The 20441-nt window shown below is 35.3% G+C and overlaps 2 protein-coding genes across 3 annotated transcripts in view; both read right to left on the bottom strand.

The window, feature by feature from the left end:
• Positions 1-333: 333 nt before the first annotated feature.
• On the bottom strand, positions 334-13460 carry agtrap (angiotensin II receptor-associated protein). Its single transcript, XM_053484348.1, has 5 exons — positions 13342-13460; positions 12864-12898; positions 9593-9701; positions 8399-8588; positions 334-1021 (listed from the first exon to the last, which is right to left on the bottom strand). Exons 1-5 carry the CDS (start codon positions 13366-13368, stop codon positions 897-899), a joined length of 486 nt encoding a protein of 161 aa, XP_053340323.1. The 5' UTR covers positions 13369-13460; the 3' UTR covers positions 334-896.
• Positions 13461-18283: 4823 nt separating this feature from the next.
• draxina (dorsal inhibitory axon guidance protein a) overlaps positions 18284-20441 on the bottom strand; it is a 20861-nt gene continuing 18703 nt past the window's right edge. For both annotated transcript variants that reach the window (XM_053484293.1, XM_053484292.1), the window contains exons 5-7: positions 19653-19745; positions 19455-19544; positions 18284-18508 (exon numbers count right to left, since the gene is read on the bottom strand). In XM_053484293.1, coding sequence (XP_053340268.1) covers positions 18396-18508; positions 19455-19544; positions 19653-19745 — 296 coding nt within the window. In that variant the 3' untranslated portion in view covers positions 18284-18395. The remainder of the gene's footprint in view (positions 18509-19454; positions 19545-19652; positions 19746-20441) is intronic.

Genomic DNA, 20441 nt, shown 5'->3' with positions numbered 1-20441 from the left:
GTCAGTGTGTGGCTTAAGAAACAAAAAACATTCCTCTGAAACTGCTTAGGTACAGGAAGTGAACAGAAAATGAGAGCCAAAAACAAGAGCTGAAGATGTCCTTCCAAAAGCCTGGAGAACTATTCCTCAGGACCACATTAAAAAACACAACAAAGTCTGGCGCTACAAAAACAAAATATGAAGAAATGAGGGCAGTTCAAGACTTTATCTTGAAGCACAGTGCTGAACATCTTGGCTCTGAGTAACATTTGATTTTTAACAATTCTCATGTTGAGGTTATGTCTATCATATGTCACAACTTCTGCATACCACATTCATACACAAACCAGACTCTTTAAACATAATTATAGAGATATATTTGCATTTGACCTACAGATTGTGTGTTGTGCTTACAGTTAAATAAGTCAGAACAAAATAGACATACATATAGGTATGGACATTCATATAATTCTCATACAGATTTTCCTTTTTCGTTCCATTCATATCTAGACATTATCAAAAATCCATAAGGATATACATTAAGGAGACTATGTACCTGGCCACTGACACATACTGCACATTACCCATGAACCTAAACATTTGCATTAAGAAACATTAAACCTATTTAATGTACAGTAATAAAGTTGTACTTTGAAAAAAGTACTATATTGTATGATTGCTTGTCACAATTAGGTGATGTCCAAAAGTACATTATACATAAGGTCCATAAAGTTTAACGATGAATCTGAACTCATTTTAAAAGCCAGTCCATTCACTTTCCCAGTCAAAACATACAAAACATAAAGGTACTGACCCCTGAGGGTCCCCCAGTAGTAACAAGCAATGCTACACTTTTAAGTATTCCAACTCCCCAAACAGGAATGCAGTAACCATTTTAAAAAAAGCTAAGGCATAAATTAGTAGGATCGCACGCCCTGTATCTGGTCTTCTCCTTGGATAAACGGCTTGGCCGAGTTGTCAGGTTGATTTTGATGGTCAATGGACTGATACGTGTCTCGGTTTCGGGTCACTGATGGAAAACCTGAGAAGAAGAAAAAAGACGACATCTTACATTTATCAGCAAGCAGGAGTTAGAAGAAGTTTCCAAAAAACAATTAAGCCAAAATTATTTAGCAATATAAATATTTTTTTAATTGAACAGTGTATGCCATAGTCACTTTCAAAATATACCAAACCTTCCTCACGTCCAAACAAAATTGAATAAAAACCTTTTTTATTATACCTTTTAGGAAGAGAAATCAGTCTGCGTAACTTCACTGGACAGATTGGTCTTTTATACTGGGTTTTACTGATGTCATGTGCCAGCAATTTGCTTTAGGATGCCTTTTTATATTTATTTATTTTTCTATGTGGTTATTAAAAAATGTCTCAACGTATTAAATATAAAATGTTCATTTAAGCAAAATTTAATTTATATAGCTTATTTAAGAAATGTAGATCTTGGCCAATGTTTTTTTTTCATTGTGTTGGACTTGCTTAAGTTTTGCACTTAAAACATTTTATTCAAAATTACAGGTTACGATTTTTAGATTTGACCCTTAAATACAAATAATTATAATCATCAAATATACATAAATTAAATATATAAATATAGCCAAAGTTAAAACATTCAGGATTCATAGGGAACTACTTATGCTTAATAAAAGTCATCAGAGAGTGGAAATTAGCTGATCACAGTCATATGCCATGCTCACATTAAGACAGTGAGCTGAGAAGATTTACTGTAGAATTAAATCAAATTAAAAGAGAAAATATGAACCATGATGAGGTAAAGGCAACTAAAGCTCCATTTAAAGAGTTACATTTCTATTAAAATGATAAATTATAATAAATATAAATAATTTAAGCTAATAAAGCTTTGCCATCAAACTAACAACTATCTAGATAGTTAATACTATTATTTCTTATGGAGTAAATGTGCTTTGATACACAAGCATGCCCCCAGAACAAATTATGCTCACATTCCAAGGTTTAACTGTATATTAGAAGTAGGGAGAAAAGTTGGGTTACTTATTGTGATTCTTTTGTGTGGCAATTCACGTAACAACACTCTGACTTAATTTTTTATGGATGTGTGTTTGCATTTGAGGTGGTAAAATGTTGTCATTCCATGATAATCCTGCAGGTGGCATTTTAAAATATTCACAAATCATCAGGCAGTACAGCAGATACAGTATATACAATGGAACCCTGGATTGCGAGTTAATTGGTCTGCGAGCGTTTTGTAAGACAAACCAAACTTATTAAACGATTGAGGTCTTGATATACGATTAATGTAGTTAAGCTTTGTCTGCCAAGCGTGTATCACATTGTGATCACAATTAAGCCAATGGTTCTCTTCTTGCGATGTGGGATTGTGTGTTATCGTCTCCCATACTCAACCTCAGTCACTCAGTCAGCGTGTGTCACTCTTATAGTCAACATCCGTGTGCAGGTGTACTGTTTCCACCAACATTGTGACCACATTTTTTTTTTAATTTTGTGTCCAAGTGTTGTGTTCTGTAGTAACTGTACTGCAACAACGACCCCCGTGAAGAAAAAAAAAAAAAGACGTTAAAACTAAAACAGTGTGGGAGATGAATCTGTTTAACAATGACGCAAATACCACATTTCCGGAAAATCCTCATAGAGAGGCAAAAGCGTCATTAGAAAGGTGGATGGATAGTGCTGAACTAAAAACTTTGTAGAAGAAATGTGGTTAAAAAAAAATCATCAATGGAGATAACTTTTGCATTATAATAATTATTTAATAACTTTAAAAACAGGTATGTTTAAAGGCGAGTTAGAGCATTTTCATATGCATGCAATGTGATGAGAACTAACAGGACTGGGACTAAACAGCTTATGCCCATAAGAAAACCCCTTGTGAGACTTATCAAAAAGGCTTCAACTTATTAGAAAGCAAAAATAGTTGACCTTGGAGCAATTTAAAAAGGTCATGTGGTCTGATGAGTCCATATTGGCTGAAATACTGACATATTTCAAAGCAATGGGTGCTTTCGTAGCATGATGCATAAGGCCCACTGTAGAAGCCTCTTTAGGCAGTGTTATGATCTAGAGTTGTTTTGTTTGGTCAGACCTCGGCTCAGCAATGTTATGAGGCAACAAAAAAAAGGCAGCTGATGACCTGAATGACCAGATTAGGACATCAGCAGTTTTTGTACTGAAATTGTGAAAGAGTTTTTTGGGGAGTATGTGGAAACATTTTTACACAACAACTGGCAACAACATGTGCTGTAATCAATCTTAGTGTGTGTGACTCTAAGCAGGGTATAAAAAAACAACAACAACAACTTGGCATAAATTATTTAAAAAACTCAATATACCAAGTAAACAAGACAAATCTCAAACATGTGCCACACAAATGTTTTTTTTTCTAGGAGCCCTTTTCACACAGCCAATTTAAGGTGTGAATAATGCACCATTGTTTAACATTGGTGTTTACTGTACATGAAAAGAACAGAGGCAGAATTGAGGATCCTTGTAGTCATGCCTTTAACCAGACGTAGTGACAAAGCTGAGATGAGAGCTATGTGAAAGGAAGAACCCCGAATAAAAGATCAGACTCTGACATTTTAAAATTTATGATTGTTTTTACACAGGAGTTTTAAACAGCAGTAAAAATTTGGCAAGTAGATTAGTCACCACATCTATAGAGTAGATCAGACATACACACTGCATATACTTAGTGCTAAAGCAGTAGTGCCTCAAAAGCAGAGAACTGGGAGATCAGCTAATCGTGACTAATCTGCAGTGCCAGTCATTTGTTTTAGATCGCAATAAAATATTTAAGTACAGTATTTCAAAGCACAAGCATTAAGAAACACATTAAGATGTTAAGCCTTTTCTGACCAATCCCATGCACTGCATTATGACCGCTTACAAGAATTTACTTTCATCCATCATTAGTTAAGAGCGTGACTGGCTGAGCCAATCCAAAGCAATTAAAGGCAGCAGATTCGTTTAAGCACCTCACCAGTGCAAAAGCATCACAACACTCAGCTCACCGTTCTTCACTGTTTTGAAAGCAATGGTATGCATGGGATTTTTTTTTTATCCTGAACCCTCACACTAAAGCAGCTTGTTACACCATTAACTGGTTCTACTGTATATAAATTACCAAACATGATGAAAAGTTACATATTCAGGGAGTCTTATCATTGCTTAAAAAAAAAAAAAAAAAAAAGATTATATTCTGAGTGAAAGAGTTAATGTTTTGTGTATTCATTTCATACATACAAATTTTATATTCTGTAACCTCACAGTCAGAAAAAGAATGATTACTCAGTTTCTTTAATACAATTTATTTAATTACAGCTAAAATAAAATAAAAAAACACCAAAACAAACAAATGAATAAATTAATGCAAGTCAAATTCAATTCAGTAACTGCTTTCTAATAAGATTAAAAGTTGTCAAAATGTGTACAAAGTATAAATAAATAATGAACATTTTAAAGCTTTCCCTTTTTTGATGCTTTCAATGAAAACTGTGCAGTACATATCTCATATGTCTAAAATTTCGACAATATAAAAAATAAATTTAATATTGCTAGTTTTCAAACCACCTCTACACACTACCTTTAAAATCATGTGCAACTTTTCAAGTAAATACTGGAACTCCAGGATGTTTGTTTATGGCAGCAACAGTAAACAAAATAGCACTTTTTATTTTTATCACTTATGTCACTTATACAGTCTCACTGAATACTCTTGACAGATTTATGCTTGCAAACAACGAAAATGGAGGCATCCATGTTTCTTTCCACTTTGTAGCTCAAAGTTGGGGAAACTATGTTGATAATAAAAATGACCTAATTCTGAACTCCCACTTACGAGTTGAAGTGTACTCGTAAGTTTCTCCTCATTTTGGCCTGCTTGCTTCTTCCTGCAACATAGCTTTCCTGATTAAATTTATAAGCCTTGTTGCAAATGTTCACTTTTTGTTTGAAAGTGTGAGTCTGTATTATGTACAGTATAGTTTTGTATTTCTACCATTAAATTATGAATGTAATTTTATTGTTTTACATTGCATTTTTTTACTTTTTTATTTAGAGTTATGAATATCCATTATAAAGAATGGGTTATGTTTGCTTTCATATGTTTTAAGTTACTTCTCGTGCTTGATAATTTGTACAAAGTTTAATCCAGATTACCATTTTGTTATTTAATTGGACTCCACAATTGGTTTCTGGCTCTTAACTTAACATAATTCTTCACAATTTAACTCCCACATTTTACCTAAAATCATAACTGAAAAAGGGATTTTGCATTAAATGTGCTTAAAATCTGAAAAAAATAAATAAACTCATTACTACACATACACTGTAAAAGCCTGATTGTGCTTAAGCAGCACACATTCTAATGTTTTAACACAAAGTGCACAAGCATCAAAACAACTCTGGGAGTCGACTGTTATAAATGTTTTCTAAGAAATTAGCTTTTAAATGCTAATAAATTGACTATATTTCCTGACCATTTACTTTCAATGTGAAGTTGCAAAACGGTGTAAATAATTGTAGGACAACTTTTACGACTTAAAGTTTTGTTTATAAACCTTACTATGCTAAAATGTTGTCAAGTGTAGCTTCTTACACTAGGCCGAAATGTTTGTATTTAAAAAATGTAAAATTATCTATTTTTAAAGGGGGTTGTACACATGTACACTTAAATCTATAGATGTTTATATTTGATTATTGTAGCTACGAGTCTCAGACAGACATGAATCAAGCATGTTAATCAGAATATTAGGACTATGCCTACTATTCCAAGCTGATGTGCAGCGATTTATACCATTTGATCAGTTTTTTTTTTTTTTTTTGCCACAAACTGATTTTATGCTTTACATCACATTCCCTGGGGTTTAAGCACAACAGAATAAATGCACAGTTTAGACAGAAAGCTCAATAGATTTGTGAGAATCACACATCCTTCTTCCCTCAACACATCCACACAGATCCACACACACACACGATACAATGACAAACAATAAAATCATTTATGGCTCACAGAAACAAAGGACTGATTGGCTTCATAAACACAAACAGAAATGAAGAATAAAGAGGGAGAGAGGAAGCTTTCAATAACGTCGGCCAAGGAAAGTGGTATCAGCACTGTCTGTGGTGCAACGACTGTCCACTGATGTCTCCAGATCTGACCGGAAAAAGAAATATCGAAATGGAAGACATATAGGAATATAGACAGATAGAGAGAGAGCAAAGAAAGCATGAAAAACAAACAGTGAAAACAGACAGGTAAAAGCAGAGGGCATTAAAACAGGAAAAACATTTTTTTAGAACTATGTGAATATGTCTATCTTTCCTTTGTATTCTGCAATAGAAATAGTGATACATGTTCACCCTATGGCTGTGCTCTTGTAGTTTTAACTGTGAATCTTGTGGATTCAGTATCATTATTAGTCTTAGTATTTTGATTTGATTTGATTAAAAAAAGAAGTACAAATATAAATTTAAACTTATTTTTTTTTTACTAGAAGGAAGTAGAAGGAAGCTTTTTAAATTTTTTGCAGTTTTTGTTTTTTAGCTATTTTTTCACCTTGTTTGGCATCTATATTTTTTAACTGGAATTAATTATAATTAATTCATCAACTTGGACAGAAATTGAGACAAAATATTACAACTGCAAGCTGTTCGGATTATAAGGATTATTTATTTAGGGCTAGTGTATTTAGTAAGGACCTTCATAGAGTATTTTTGAGTGTCTAGAATTTGTATCTGCTTATATTTCGTTATGTCATATTATTTCCAGTCACATGAGCAGTGTGTTCCCCTGGTCTTGTGCAGCTCATTGCATTTCTCTGCTTGAGCTCATGTGACTTTACTCAGTAGTGTATTGCTAAACTGTGAGCTGAATCAGAGGGGTTTAAGGAAATTATTAAAATGGAAAAAAGCTAGCAGCACAGCAGGACCAGATAAGGAAACATTGACCTAAACCGACATAAACCAAGTTCTTAACCAGTTCACCGTGAGCGTTTGGTTTGATTTGATGCATGGCATATGAAGCGACTTGATTGAAATGAGGTGTGCTACAGATGTGGCCATTAAGAATGCGCGTGTTTTCCTGCGAGATGCTGTAATTTGGCACGCAGCGTGCCGCGACTTGCCGCAAGCTACTTTACTTTATCTAAAAGCCCGACCACGTACAACGAAGAATTGTGTATAATTAGTTAGCCTAAAACAATATTTTTTCCAATGCTGAAGCAAACATAAATTTTATTTTGTTTTACAACAGATCTTTCATAATGAATGTGAGTATATGTGCTTCATATTATTTTCTTAATAATGAACTGAAATGCCCAAAATCGCATTTTAAATGTTTCTTATATAGTTTTTGTAATGTCTTAACAGGCACAAAACAATGAAAGACATGGCAATGCCTCGGTACATTAAAAGGCACTGCTATAAATTGCAGCTTAATATTTCTGTACATAATTCCATGAGGAAAACATATTGCATTGGATCCACTCCATAGAGGAACTACATGGACACATTTATATCCTTTATTTCAGGGGAATTTTTAGCTTTGGGCCTGGCGTTTGTCTTGTGACTGTCTCGCTAATTCACTTATGTTCCTTATTTGATTCGATCCCACTAAGCTTTCACTACACAGGGTTACAAAGTCCTAATGCAAATTAAGAAAAGCCAGAAAACAAAGTAGGTGAAAGAAATTGAGCTGGAAGCAACATGAAGAGACACCACAGGACAAGCACATGCATCTCAACACACCACATTATGTAATGCTTCATTTAAAAACAGCAGGATTTAGAGCCACATGTTTTAACTTTGCATAAGTGACTACCAAAGCCCTCTGGACATCTAAATAAAAATGCACAAACGCACACACTGGTGATTGGTTCCATTTTCCGTTGGATGTTTACAGCCAAAATACAGTATTAGTGCTGATTTTATATTTTTTATGTTATACATATAATACAGAAAATGTGTGTGCCAAAGAAGCTACAGTAATTCTGATGCAAAATGACAAAGTTAACTTTATACATTATGGAGAAATAATTTTAAATGTGCCCCAAAAATGGCCATTTTCAGTGTTATACTGTCTCACTTACAAACAATAATAATTTAAAATGCAAATCATTTATATTTCTTTATGAGTATTTGATTTTGGTAAAAGCTTAGAAAGCAAAAAATGCATTGTCCGTAACCATGTCAAATTTATGTTGCAATATCTTAAAAATTTAGCATTTTAGAATAATTCAACTTTTTCAACTTTTAATAATTCAACTTTTTATGTGAAATCTAAGTAGGCCAAGGTTTATCTGAATGACAATAAAGGTCATTGGCCATTGGTAAAAAAAAAAAAAAACGTATAAAGCAGCTGAATCATAAGCCATCTGGACAAGTGTCTGGAGCGCTCACTTACCAAAGTTGATATTATACTCTCCGCCCCTTTCGCGGTACATCTGATAGATGAAAAAACAGGATAGCGGTTTGAGGATGAGGCTGAGGATGGCCATGCCCATGCTGAAGCGGGATATGTCTGTGGTCGCCGAGTAATATAGCGCAAGGTTGACAATATCATTCACGACTGTCAGCAACAGGCCGCCCAGGAACTAATGAGCACAGGAAAACAAATGACAGGGATCATCTTTCCTTGCCAGTTTTTATATTTCAACAATATATCCCTAGTGAAAAAAGTGCATCACAAATATATTCAAATCCTCAACAGTACATTGCAAATATACTAACAAAATGTTGTATCATCAGTTTAAATATAAAAAGTAAATTAACATCAAGCTTTTGCCAATTTTTGGAATTAAACCTTAAACATACTACATAATTTTATTCTGCCTTTTGCCCTAAGTCTCCTGGGGTAAAACAAATAAAACTATAGTAATGTTTTTTTTGTAACTTTGTGGAAATTAAATACAGTATGTTGAACTCACCAATAAAATATGCCTCATAATTACTGATGTAATCCATGTTAACATGTTAAATAAACCGTGTTATAGTTTAAAAAATTCATTCAGCATTTGTAAATTATCTTAAACACCTTTAATGTACTGGTAGCACATTTGCAATACAGTACTATAGTGTACACTGTATGATATAATAAAGGATATTTGTATTAAACACAAAGTGTACTTTTTTAGTATTTGGAATTGGCCAGTCATATAATAGCATGCTACTGCTGCAATAAGAATATATTCATGGTATATTACTCGTGTATTTGTAACACAGCTAGAAACTGCTGTAAAGTACTTATAATACATTACATAGGCCTATATAATGTAATTTTATTAATTACATTATATATCAAATATGGCAAACATGTACAATAGTACATACACAGCAATTTACTTTAAGTATACTGAGGATACTTAAAATTGTTCCGGTTTAGCACACAAAAATATAAAGTTCAAGAAAGCGAAAGAAAATGTAAATGTAAAAAAAATACAGTACAGTATTTATTTTAGTTTTAACTGGAAAACACTCATTTTATATGTAGTATATTTAAGAGCATGATTTCTTATCTGTTTAGCTTTCATCTTTTTGTTGTTTTATGTGAATTAGATTGTGATGTTTTGATTTAAAGGCTTGTTTCTGAGTGACGTACCATCAGTACAGCATCTACAGAGTCTCTCTGAGCCACGGCCCACACGCCCACAGCCAGCACGCTGAAGTTTGCAAGGATATATGAGGGACTTAGCCAAGCCAGACAGACCCTGTGATTTTACACACACACACACACACACACACACACACACACACACACACACACACACACACACACACACACACACGCACGTACATTACACAATGCAGTACAGCGCAATCTGAGGCTTTAAACAAACTAGTCACTGGGAAGTTCCTCCACACAGTCATCACATTTGCACAAATCATCTAATAAGTCATAGAATAGAAGTATGATATACATTATATACAGTAAAGTCCACTTTTTTTTTTTCCCCCAGATTTTCTCCCTAATTTAGTGGTATTCAATTAAGTAAAAGTAAAAGTGAGTAAAATCAAGACTTCTTGGTTTAATTCAAGGCTTTTGAATAAAGGTGTGGGCTTAATCATTCAGGAATTACAGCTATTATTACCTAGAAACACTCATCCTGGGGGCCTCATAAATTACAATCATAAGGATTGTCTTTAATATTTGGATAAATATCCTCTGCGTTCAACCACTGGCTGAAGTCTGCAAACCATGAACATGTCCAAATGCTGAGTTTCCTTCTTTTAAAATACTTTGCCATGCCATCAGCTGCTTGTTGTCCTTTTACCTTCATACTTGTCTTCTGTAAGTGAAAAGCATGCTCTATTGGGGCAAGAGCAGATAACCGAGTTGGCCTGTGAAGAATATCCAATTTCTTTGCCTTGAGTAGCTTTTACTGTACGTTTTGGGTAATTATCTCTGTAATATCAGGTGTCAGGAGCAGACAGTGACCTGGTTCTACTGGCAGTCATACATAATTAAGCCATAATACTGCCTCCACCATGTATGATAGAGATATCTTCTCTGTCCTTTTTTTCTTCCAATCATTCTGGTATAGTTAATTTAGTTTTTTTTTTAATCAGTCCTAAGTTTTATAGAAAAAGGTCTAATCTGGCCCTAGTCTGGTCTCATGTCTTGAATCTCATGTTATGTCTTGGCTAGATGTTGTGGAAGGGTTCCTCTACACCATGGATAGAAGTCTTTGGTCATCCACTTTAATTGTCTTCCATGGTCTACCATATATTTTGCCATTGTTCAGCTTGCCAGTTCATTCCTTCTATTTTAAGAATGTTCCAAACTGTTGTATTGGCACCCCCAATGTTTAGCTCTCTCTCTCTCTGATGTGTTTTATTAGGCTAATCATGGCCACCTGCACTTGCATAAACACCTCTTTGGACTGCATGTTGAGAGCTCAAGTGAACAGCTATCAAATGGAAATAAACCACTTACAGGACTTTTATCTGCTTAATAAGTTATGGAGCAACAAGGGAAGAGGCCACACCTTGCCATGCAACTGCCAGTCAGGCATTTGTTCTATAATTTATGAGCCCAGAGAATGGTGGAGAGTGTGTATGAAATTAGCTGTAATTCATGAATGGTTAATGCCACACTTTTGTGAAACTTCTTCAATTAAAGCTGAAAGTCCTGACTTCACTCAAATCTTGAGTGTTTTATTTCAAATTCAATGTGATGATGCACGGAAATCAAATGCCAAAACAATTTACAGACGTGAGATATGTATAAATGAGAACAAGTCTATATACTGCATTAAATTCATGTCTATGTTTAACATTTAACTATATAAACCAGTTTAAATATATTTTAGATCAAAACTGTTCAGAGAAAAAAAAATGCAAATATTAATGTACTCCTTTCTATACCTTACTACAGTTCTCAAAACTATTTATAAATACAATTGTTTCACAACTTTAAACTTGCGTAAAAAAAACTGCTGGGTGACTTCCCAACTTACCAGCAACATTAACCTTAAAGTATTAAAAAAGGATACAAAACAAAATCTGGATAGAATAGTTTAAATGAAAAAAAATAAATAAAATTTTGTAGAATGTATGCATTTTTATTAATCAGCCATATTTACATTAATATCTTACCAATACAATAAATATTGGATGAAGAGAGAAGTAGGGGAACAAAGAAAGAGGAAAAGAAAGGTGAATGAAAGAAAGAACAGTGAAAAAAGAAAGTTTTAAAATGTTTGGATTGTATGTATGCCTTTTTATACATAACCCATAACTGCTTAACCAGTAGAGCCTTTTAGTGGATCGAGCGCTTATACCAAAACGTACGTCTTCTTTTTCCTGGACATGTGGTGCACTATGCTGCAGAAATGTTCAGGAAATTTAGACTGATTATATTTTTTAATAGACTGGACTGTTGCATCTGACACAAAAACAGTTGAAATGTTTTTTTTTATATATGATAGTTAGTTCTGGTGTACTAATCTGATTGGTCGAGTGAAGATCCAAGACTCCCAATATTTCCAGTTTTTTTTTGTATTTTGTCCCTGTGTTCAATTCCCCCATGTAAAATTCCATTTCCTAGTTTGAACCTGTTACTACAGTATAGTTATTGAAATCCAGTGTGTATACAGAGGGGCCCAAAAATGTACACACACTTCAACAGTTATCTATGCCTTCTTTTTTGAAGCTTGACTATGGCACCAATGTGTGATATTATGGTTCCTCTAAAGATGTCAGCAGCTGCACCATCATTGATGTTATCATGTGACAGTAGGAAGAGAGGCATATATTTTTCATGCTAATGTGCATAATTGGCTGATGGATATTATCCACCATGTTTTGATTACCTTAAACAGTCCAAAAACATGCACATTTGGTTAACTGCCCTTCCCAAATTGACCATCATATGCATGTGTATGTGTGTACATGGACACATTTATTTGGGCCATTTTTCATGTTGTACAAATTGTTTTAACCCTAAATATTTTAATCTCAGTTTATATAGGTAACTTCAGCGATTAAAACAATTATACGTTTATTGCGGATCTTTGAGCTAAAGGAAAAGTGTAAGTGAAACCTAATCAAAGCAAAAAGGAAACATAACTAAAATATCACTTCTAAATGATGTGAAACCTTCAGTATTTACACTAAAAGCTGACTCGGCCATGAATACATGTTATAATGTGTTGAAACAGCACTACAACCGGACAGCTCGACTTTACTCTATTAAACAAAGGATTGTGTAAGTCCGGCTTGATTTTGTCCTGCACGTAGAACAAACTTGCAGCCAGCAGATGTACGTGCTGGAATGAAACCTGGCTGAAAAAGAGACGATGAGAAAAACAAGAGAAATTCCTCAACTAAGTGAGGAGAAGAATCACAGAGGAGCAACTTTACACACTCACCAGACTGTCAGCAGCCAGTGCACCGCCACAATGGCCTGTAAACACACACACACACACACATTACATATGAGTTTTTATATAATAATAATAATAATAACTTTCTCATATGGTTAACATTGTCAGATATTCCTATTTTTGGGGGGATATTTTGTCTTCACAAAGAAAGAATCAACCACACACACACACACACACACTAATCCCCTGTACACTTTGGCACGTGAATGGGAAGTGAATGTTTAATACCAAAGCAAATCAAATACTCCATCAGCTTTATTTTTAGTCAAACTTCCTGTTTACATGTAACTATCTCCTCTTAAATCACATTAATAACTAATTATCCTCCGCTTTATCAAAGCTGCTCAAACACACAGTGTATTAAAGATCACCGTGACGACAAACTGATCAGCGCGCGCGCGACACACAAATATAACAGCGCGCGAGCGAAAAGCCTGAAACATGATCAAGTTAGTGAACTTACCTTCAGGTTTATGGCCGGAGTTTCCATGTTAAAAACTTTGAACTCTAACTCTGGAAGTCACTTCAGCTTCATGTGAACTAAAAAAAGTGAACTAAAAAAAAAAAAAAAAAGCAGGAAAGTTTGTTGTGGTGCAGTAGAAAGCCGCGCGGAACCACGCCCTCTGACCGCCGGCGGAAAACAACTGACATGTGACAGGGGCATGACTCTGATCACGTGACTTTGATCACGTGAGTCCATGCACCCTGCCTCTCCTGCTTTTCGACATTTATTGCACAATACTCCCTTTCATACTCTCTTTTTTTTGTTCTCATTAGCTGCCTCTTACTCCTTCCTCTCTTTTCCATTCCGCCTCTTCCATTCCCTATTCCAAATTACCTGTATACATATTCTCTTTAACTGCCCTCATTCCCAATTCCCTGCTCCCTTTTACATATTTCCTTTAACTGGCCTCCAACTCCCTATTCCCCGCTTCCCATTCCGTTCTCCCTATTTCCTATTTTCTATCCACTTCTGCCCGTTCTCTAATCCCTTCTAAGTAGTTCCTTTTTTGCTCCCTTCTCCCTATTCCTTATTACATTCTCCCTATTTTCCTATCCCTGCTCCCAAAATCTCTCAGCGAGTGAGAAACACATGCTAGACTGTTTTCTAGGTGGTGTAATGAAGTTCCTCTAGATGGCTGAACAACCATGTCACTGGCAATCTTAAAGCGCCAACTAAAGCCCCAGCTATTTCTTACGTAAAAAATGCCTCCCAAGAATGTTTGACTGATAATTTTTCTAGTTAGTAACCCAGTGAACCAATGGAAGGATATATTCACTGTTAGTAACTTGAAAGCTTGAAGATCACCGAGAAGACCATCTGCCAAATGCCTAAATGCAAAATCTCATTCACTTCTATCTATTTCCTTTCCTGCTCTCTTCTGCCTCATACTGATTCCCTATTCCTTTTCCCTATTCCTTTTGCGTGCTCCCTACTCCACATTCCCTACTGTCTATTCCCTTCTTATTATTCCCTTAACCCTAGCCCATATTCTATGCTCCCTACTTACTTTCTCTGCTCCTAGTCTCTGTTCTCTGGTCCCTAATTTATACTAATATTTTATATTCCATAGTCTCTACAACCTAAAATCTGCACAAAGAATAGTGATCAACATCACACAAAAAAAATCCTAACCAAAATATTTATTTTAACAAATGGGGTGTTGGTTATAAAATAATCAAATTCAGTATAAAATAAAGAAATTGGGATTTTAAGACAAGAATCTTACTTAACATGGTCTTGGACATCTATCTGGTGTGCCAGCATGCAGGGAATTTTAGCTCATATTGGTGAAGATCATTTTTACAGTTGGGAATTGGGTGTCTGTACTGAAGTTATGAGTCTGCTGAATTGCATCATATTTGGCATTTTATATTACATTCCAGGATTCCTAAAACTGAAATGACTTTTCCTGTGTGAAATATCAAGCATGACAACTTAATTTCTGCAGCACATTGGATCAGACCTTTGTTATTAGAAATGGTCATGTGAGCAAACAAGACAGATTTACATTATATCTATCTATCTATATATATATATATATCTATATATATATATATATATATATATATATATATATATTCATATACTGTACATGACAACCTACTTTTATTTAATAAATGGTTTAATAGCAGGACCAAAATCCACAGGAAAGACCTGAAAGCTAAAGAAAGATCACACAGCGTATTTAATAAGCCACCTGCTCTGGGTGAACACACTGACATCTCTGATTGGATAAACCACACATGGGTTTGTTAGCTCTGTAGGACATAAGGGCAAAATTGGGTGATGGGGGTGTGTGTTGGCTCACACCCTGTTGTGTGGCACACGTATGGCAGATGGTGACCTTTGACCTCTTGTCACCCCTGGATAAGTAATCTCTTCCCTGGTGGATGCAGCCTGTCTATTGGGTTTTGTCACATTCTATTTTGTCCAAGCGATGGAGGGTGAAGTCTGGGAGAGATGAATAATCGGGATTCAGTTTGTAAGGGATGGAAAAAAAAGAGAGAATTTGATTACTTTTTAAAGCCGTGAGATTTCCTGTATCAGGCAACTGTGATTTTTCAGTTCTACGGTATTGTTACGCAAGTCTTAAGTAAATCACATCCATAGTGTCACCGTTCCAGATTGTTCTTCTCTTCCATTCTTTTTTTTCCTTATGTTTTATGGTGTGTTTCACAGTTGAAGCACTTCCCAGATGAACCCGGTGTGTGCGTGTGATCTATCACTGGACTCTGTTCCCTTTGTGCCTCCAGCACCAAGCACGATGCAGCATGGACCAGAGAAATAAAAAATACATCAGAAACAAAACCAGAACAACAGTTCAATAACTTCTCTGTGGCATAAGATTCGCTTACACGGCTGTGTACAGATCATATATATGGATGACTTTTTTTTTTTTTGGTGAAACTATTGACGAGGGTGCAAGCTAATATTGTTCTTGTAAACACTTAGAGGTATCGATCGGGCTGAGGTTGTGCTCGGCTCAGTGAGAAAGAGAGAGAGAGAATGAAAAAGAGGAGCTTGGAGTGAGATTTATGTGCAGAGGACAGACGCAGGCTGAAACTGTGTATGTGTGCCTTACAGAGAGAGAGAGAGAGTATGATAAAGACACTAAAATGACAAAAATGACTAAATTCTGGCATATAAAATTGTACTGACTGGGTTGTGCGTAGGGAAAAATTTAGGACAATTTCAAAAACACTACAAAAATAGTATTTTGATGCAATTTAAAATCCTTCTTTAATCGCTTTTTTTAAACAGACACATTACATTAATTTTAGACAATGATATGTAACAAACAACATGGGGAAAAAAACACAAAGAATTATTTTCAGAAACCTGAAAGTGGCAAGCAGTCATTTGTCAAGCAGTCAAGATGTGTGAAGAGGCTTAGGGCACAAGGCAGCGTACACCCTGGACAGGAGAGCTTGAATCCCAGTTCAAAATGACACTGTTTGCATCCATTGTGATTAAAATGCATTTGGTCCCTTTCACAGTTGTACCTAGTGCTGATCTCAGTGCATCGTAGACCGACAGACAGACAAAAAGACAGACAGACAGATAAATAAATAAAAAGGTTTTTTTTTATAATCCCAAAGGAAATTCCAGTAAAAAGAAAGACACTCGGAGGAAATCACTATCTAGATGGAGGGGGAAAAAAAAATTCAGTTACTTATTGTGATCCTTTTATGTGGCAATTCCTGTATTGCCACACTGATTCAAAAACATATTTATAAAAAAAAAATATTTATGCTTGCATGAATTTAAGGTTGTACAACCTTGCAGTTCCTCTATAATACTTTAGCTGATGCACATATACATTAACCACAGCATTCCATGTATTAGGAACAAATTATTTGCTTTGTTTGATTATAAATACTGCATCAATTATGGTGGATGGCACATCAGAGATGCGTGTGCCCAGTAAATATGCAGCTCTTATGTCAAATTTAATTTAGGTTGAATTTTAATCTCTTGTATTTGAAATTATTTCCAGTGTTGGGTGTAACTGTGTGTATGTAATACTATTTTTTGATGTAACAAGTAACCTAACACATTAGGTTCCCAATTAAAGTACTTAGTTATTTAGTTATATTTTCAAAAATGTAATCCGTTATTCAGACAATTTATGTAATCCGTGAGCCAGACAGCAGTCATTCCGTTATTGTGTGTGTGAAAGTCATCCTACAAGCCCTGCCCCGATAACCCACCCCCTCTGTTATTCCTGCTGATATACCACACAGTACACAGAATTGTGATACCAATCAAATTTATTCCCATCCCTACTATCTACCCTCTTCCGCATACATGGTCATGGGCATCCACAACTGTCTAGTCTCCCTGTGATTGGCAGATATGATGCCTCTCCCACCCATTGCATTCTTGACTCCCATCCACAAATAGTTCAGGGAATCGCCGGGACTTAAAATCATGACCTATGTTCCACCCAGAAGCCCGCAAAGTAGTGTGTTTTTGTTAGAATTTGTCCTGGTCTGTGAAAGCCTGTCGCTTATCTGTTAATTACAGAGCCATTGTCACTGCACTGAAAGCTAACCTAGTGAGTTATACCAGTATGAAATTCTGGATTCCAGTAGTATAACTGGTTATGCAAATCTGCCCCTAGGTGTGAGCAAAGTGTGTAAAATAAACCATTTAATATTTATGTGTATTCTAACCAACAGATATATTATTCATGCACAAAATATTAAATAAACATGTTTTTAATTAATTTCATTAATTTTTAATTAGAACATTAAAGTCGGAAAAAAATGCATTTAGGCTTTATTTAAGGAAGGAAATGACATCCAGAAGCTCTTAAAATAAACGAAACAAAGAAAAAACTTTATCCATGCAGCTCATCCTCTTTTTTTCTATGCTGCAATAAATTTTAACAAGCCAAAATTATATATTGAACATTGATCAATTGATGTCATGTTTTTATTTTGATATTGTTCAGGCATTTATTTTATGAACATAAATGCAAAATCCTGCTTATGCAAAGAAATCAAATGACTTTCATGAAATCAACATGTTACAAAAGTAACAAGTAACTTACAAAAATCTGCATCATCCTAAAATTCCTTTATAACAAACCTACTATGAGAGTAATTACATAAGCTGCACTGTATCATCGTTTGCATTGTACTAAACTTAACAAAATGGCACCTTAAAATTTTACAAAGACATATAGATATAGGATAAATAACAAATATTACAAAGCAAACCAAAAACAAGCAAAATAAAAAAAGGCTAACCACACCACTGCAATATCACTATTACAGCAAAGTTTTAAAAGAAAAAAAAAAGCATTCCCAGTTTAAAAATAACAACAACAACTTCCCTTTCAGTTGAGACACAAAATCGTATGTACATTCTGAGTGCATTTTAACACACCGGCAAGTTTTTTTTTGACTCGCTATTTTTTTTAATGCTTCTTTTGAAGTCTTTAGAAGGAGGTACAGGGTTGTAGGGTAGTGATCAGTTTTTCATTCTTTATCTCTCTCTCTCTCTCATCAGATCGTGATGAAGGCTCCTTTGTCGCTGTTGGCTGATTCGGGCTCCACGCAGCGGCCACGTCTTCGTGTCACCCTTCGCTTGCGGTGGAACTTGGCATAGCACCGGAGACCTTCATACGCAAAAAAATTCCATCAGACTACTCAATCAAAGATCTTTTCTTAACTTTTTACTTGTTTTATCCTCGACTAAATAAATGTTGCTAAAAACTATATATCTCACCAGGTCATATCTTCAGCTGTGATGTTCTGAGCAAAGATTCATTCGTAGCAATCAGATCGAGATTGGTTATTATAAGAAGTCATTTCTGACACTGTCATTCTGTCACCCTGTCGTTGAAATCATTACTCACCGTCACGTCTCAGGTCTGCATTTTAATCCCAAACTTAACAATCGTCTAAGTATCAGTACTTATCGTATTTGTCATTTTGTCAGTTCTTGTGTATTTCTCGGTATTTCAGTACTTGGGTTTTTCTAACTATCAATATCAAGTATTTGTGTATGTATGAACTGAGGAAAAAAAAAGAAAATGTCAGCACACATACACTGTTTGTCCTGTCAGGTCATATTATAGGCCATCATCAAGCAAAGAAAACATTATAATTACTGGAACTGGGTTAAGAGCTCGCCAACATGTTATTAACACCTTAAATTCACAGAAGAAATGTGATCAGAAAACCACTTGTTAGAAAAAAGACTTTAATTTGCTAGGGAGAATAAAGATCAGCAACAAATTGTGGGAATAAATCAAAGTCAGCTGATTTCCTGAGTGCACTAAATGACCAGGTTATCACACATATGGAGGTTTTCTTCCCTGATGGCGGAGGCATATTCCAGGGCTCAGATTGTGAAAGAGTGGTTCTGGAAGCATAAGGGATACATTTCTCACACACATTTGTCACTACATTGTATGCTAATCAAGGCTAAAGGGGATCAAATGAAATATTAATGTGTGCAACTTTTTTCATGATCAGGCATGGACATATGACATTCAGGTAAACGCCTTAGTTTAGTATAGTATAGTTCAGCTCTGTATACCACTCCTCACAAACACTCACCTTCTTCACACATGCAGTCATCATAGCACTTGTTGTTTAGCCCACGGTTATGTGGTTTGCACTCATGATGTCTGAGGTCACAGCAGGACCCTGAAATATTTCATAAAAGAGACAGAGAAGGCTTTTAGAAAAGAAAAGCCCTAGGGCTTCTGGGTAATTTATCTTATTGCTGATTGGTCGGTTTGTGGGTGCACTGACCCGGCAAGCAGTCAAGGTGATGGTCACACGGTTCTACATCATCCGCATTCACGGTCACGTTGCCACTGCTCATGTTCTTGCTGCGCTTCTTGTCTTAGTAGAAAAAGGATCAACAAATAAAGAAGAATAAAATGGCACAATGTTTTTACCTTAGCAAGATGCTGGTGTGCATTTTCACAAATCAATAAAAGCGTTATGAAAAATGAACGCTTGTCTGCTGTAAACCTGCTGGCTGTTGCATTGACCTGTAGTAATTAAAATCATTTTATCGATTTCTTCATACAAGCAAGGCACTCAGGAATTCAAGGAGATTTGATTATTAAAGAGCCCGTCAGCCTATTTTTACATAATTAACTTTACACACTCAGCTATCGCTTTTGTGGCGAATGCAAAATTGACTGTGAAGGTCTTTCTCGCTCACTCAGCCTATTTTCCCTGAGAGTGTCTATGGAAGAATCTGCATCTACACTAGCTAGCACTTATAACACGTACGGTATATAAACCTTTTTTAGTAAAGGACGGTGAAGAGCTCTCTAAAGTAAAAAGTAGCTTAAAATTTGTATATTAAATCCATGATATATATTTTAGAAATCCTGTCCTCTACTCAGTTCCCCTATGCTAGCTAGCTAATTTTACCACTGTAAATCCTTCTCATTTTACCTACTTAGATAAGTTTAGCAATACGCTTTAAAAGCAGTTATATACAATTTAAAAAAAAATCATCTCAAAAATCTTGCCAGATTAGCTAGCTTTGACTTGACTGGAGCGCCCTAGCGATGGGCAGGAATT

This window comes from Clarias gariepinus, chromosome 23 (genome assembly GCF_024256425.1).
Source record: "Clarias gariepinus isolate MV-2021 ecotype Netherlands chromosome 23, CGAR_prim_01v2, whole genome shotgun sequence".
Classification (NCBI taxonomy): Eukaryota; Metazoa; Chordata; class Actinopteri; order Siluriformes; family Clariidae; genus Clarias; species Clarias gariepinus.
The sequence above is the reverse complement of the archived record's forward strand: the minus strand, read 5'-3'. Positions and strand labels throughout refer to the sequence as shown.